This window comes from Etheostoma spectabile, chromosome 9 (assembly GCF_008692095.1).
Source record: "Etheostoma spectabile isolate EspeVRDwgs_2016 chromosome 9, UIUC_Espe_1.0, whole genome shotgun sequence".
NCBI lineage: Eukaryota > Metazoa > Chordata > Actinopteri > Perciformes > Percidae > Etheostoma > Etheostoma spectabile.
In genome coordinates this window covers 20315366-20318750 of record NC_045741.1, presented here as the reverse complement: position 1 = coordinate 20318750, position 3385 = coordinate 20315366, and the positions used below count along the sequence as shown (strand labels likewise).

At 36.7% G+C, this 3385-nt stretch overlaps 1 protein-coding gene across 1 annotated transcript in view; it reads left to right on the top strand.

Moving 5' to 3' along the window:
• LOC116696126 (atrial natriuretic peptide receptor 2) overlaps positions 1 to 3385 on the top strand; it is a gene marked incomplete in the record, with an annotated part of 24066 nt that overhangs the window by 17747 nt on the left and 2934 nt on the right. The window contains 5 exon segments of the mRNA XM_032526884.1: positions 1221 to 1308; positions 1456 to 1595; positions 1890 to 2042; positions 2631 to 2729; positions 3265 to 3356. Coding sequence (XP_032382775.1) covers positions 1221 to 1308; positions 1456 to 1595; positions 1890 to 2042; positions 2631 to 2729; positions 3265 to 3356 — 572 coding nt within the window.

Below are 3385 nucleotides of genomic sequence, written 5' to 3'. Positions count from 1 at the left end.
TATAGTTGCGGAGAGAACACAGGACCTTCTTCAAGAGAAACAGAAGACGGATTTGCTGTTATACAGTAAGTCAGGATAACTGTGTGGAGTGATGGAAAATAGCTGTATGTCTAATGATTGATCCAAAGCAGAATCATGATATTGACAAAGTTAGGGCTGCACAATAAACCGTAAACCACTGTCTGATCATGAGTCAGTCAGAGTTGTTCCCTGCACTGCGTAGCTTAGTTTCTAAATGTAGACAGTCACAGAGGACAGAGTAACGTGAGGAAAAGTCAACAGATAGCAGTCGGTTATACGTCGGTCTCAAGGTTTACCAGTTTACCAGTAAACGCAACATTTTGTGACGATACAGACATTTCATACACACAACGTGTGTAACTCCGCTGACCGGCCATTTGACCCGTGCTGGACCCATTCATAATGAGTCAGCCGTCACTCTGTGAGTAGCACTCCCCCTCTCTCCCTAGCTCTTTTAATCAGTTATTGTTGAAAACAAGTGAAGGAGCTTTCTCAGAGATACAGTACATAAAAAAAATCCTGCGCTATTTATTTCAGATAGCTAATTTTCATTTACATGTGTTGCAGCTGTATGTCTATACAACATGCAACTTCAACATAAGAAGAATGAAGCATAATATGGATGTGAAAGCAGTTATAAATAGCCTACGTGACCATAAAATATGTTTTGGTTAAAATCTACAAATAATTGTGATAATTAATCGTGATCACAATATTGATCAAAACAATTGTGATTATCATTTTGCCATAATCGTGCAGCCCTAGACAAAGTACAGATTTTAGAAATTTGTCTGGTTGACATTGCAGAGATAACACAGATACTGGATGGCAGGACTGGATTTGTAGTTCATTATGTTAAGGGTGTTAAACAGTAAACTATAAAATGTACACACATGCATTTATTTAGATTGTAATTTCCCCTTGCGGGACTAATAAAGTATTATTATTAATATATTATTTATTTACAATATGTGCATGTCGTAGTGCAGCATATGGTGAGTTGCCTAAGACAGAGTTGTTACCGTTAGTTAATAATTCTTATGCGATAATAAACTTGAAGGGTAACTCTTAAAGTATTAAAGGACACTGTCAAATGCGCACACTGCCATCTAGTGGTGCATAACCCACATTTTCATCATTCTTCTCCACTGCCCCAAAACGAGGGGCATAGCATTTAAAGTCATGAAATCCTGTTGCAGGTATGTTACCAAAACCGGTGGCTGATGACCTTCGTCAAGGTCGAACATCAGAGGCTCAGAGCTACTCCAACGCCACTGTCTACTTCAGGTTTGTGTTCTGTAAAGCAAGTTCATTAACATGGATACATTCAGATTGATTAGTTATTATTTTCCTCTGTACAATTGTTTGGTAATATACTGTACATATAGAAATAGAACTAGAGATGACTAACACTGTATTGCTCCCCTGTGACAGCGATATTGTTGGCTTTACTCAGCTGTCTGGTGCCAGCACTCCCCACCAGGTTGTGAACTTCCTCAATCAGCTCTACACCACCTTTGATGACATTATCGACATTTACGATGTCTACAAAGTGGAGACAATAGGCGATGCTTGTAAGTAAAAATGATAAAGTGATTTTTGAACTACTAACAAAAAGTGTTCATTTTTGATAAAGTACTACCATTAAAATATGTATTTTTAAATTTATCTCAGTTTGAAAATAAGGACGGCGATGTGTTGAGAGGCAGATACATAACTGAAATTGATGATTTAAAAGGCAAAAACAAGCCCTTATTTATTATCGAAAGAGTGTGTGTGTGTGTGCGCATGTGTGTTTTGAAATGTTATCATCAGTGCATCTTTTTCTTCCATTGTCTCTTGTCATGGAATACTGGCTGATTTTCCAGACATGGTGGTGTCTGGGGTCCCTCAAGAAAATGGCATCAATCATGCTGGAGAGATAGCCAGCATGGCCCTTGATCTAGTCAGTGTCTGTCACACTTTCAAGATCCCTCACAAACCCAACACACAGCTAAAGATACGTGCCGGCATTCACTCAGGTAGTGTGCACATCTCACCAGTTTCCAGCAGTTTTTTAGACCAGTGCTGTGCTTTCGCCTTTTTTAGCAGTTCTCTTTTCACAGTTCAACAATGGTCAAAGGTTGCATAACTTGAGAGTAACCTTAAACATCCTGTTTGCATAAATGAGAAGCTAAACATAAATAAATGTAAAACTAAAAAAAGAATTTTAACTTTAAAAATGTGTATTATTTCACAGGCAACAATATTAATTTTAATTTAATAAGGTATTTCAATATGGTCATTTAAAACAAAATTGAAAAAAGCATATTTTCTTTTATGTTTCTTTGTCACCGGCAAACCATCCTGTATGCTCTTACTACTGTCATTTTTTAATATCTCCGCCTGTAAACTTTTAACTTTACAGTTTTTGTTTTCCGGGATGGGCTTTTTTAGCAGGTTGTTTATGTTCACAATTATTGATTTGACTCCTTTATATATTACATGTTTAGGTAAGAATACCTCACCGATTTAGGGTATACTCCCTTTATGTCATAGATTCTGATTCAGCAATGTCATGTAATGAATATTATCCTCCCAGTACAATTATTGCTGTTTTACTTTGCCAGGTCCTGTTGTGGCCGGTGTGGTTGGCACCAAAATGCCTCGCTACTGCTTGTTTGGGGACACTGTCAACACGGCATCACGCATGGAATCAACAAGTGAAGGTACTTAAGAATTAGATGCACTGCCTATATGTTGAATAATGTCCAAATGACATACTTGGTGCAATTTGTCTTATATTATTACAAACATGCCTCACAGATCTCATACCAACTTGTAGTTGTTTGTAATATACAGGAATGTATACCACTCAGTACAGCATTACATTTTTTTAGTATATGACCTGCATGCGTTAACATAGGTGGTACCATATTAAATAAAATCCGTGTTTGTTGACTATAATATTAACACAAAATCCAATATACACTGACAATTATTTATACAAGATAATAAAAACACAAATTGCACATTTTATTTTTCACAATCCATTTATTTAAATAAATGTGTTTCAAACTATAAGGTAAAATGCTCCAATTTGGTTTTAACTGGAACATTTCAACTGGCTGTTTAGGAAAATGATGTTGATTTGTAAAAGTTTCAAAAACGAGAGAATAACATGATCAAAAAGATGCGTGAACACACGATGCACAATGATTGTACAATATTACATGCTGTGTTTCTTTATAATCATGTCCGTAGCGTTGAAGATCCAGGTGAGTGGTGCCACAGCTGACCTGCTTCACACACTCAGAGGTTATGTCCTAACATGCAGAGGGACACTTTTTGTGAAGGTAACATTTTTATGTGTGTGTGTGTGTGT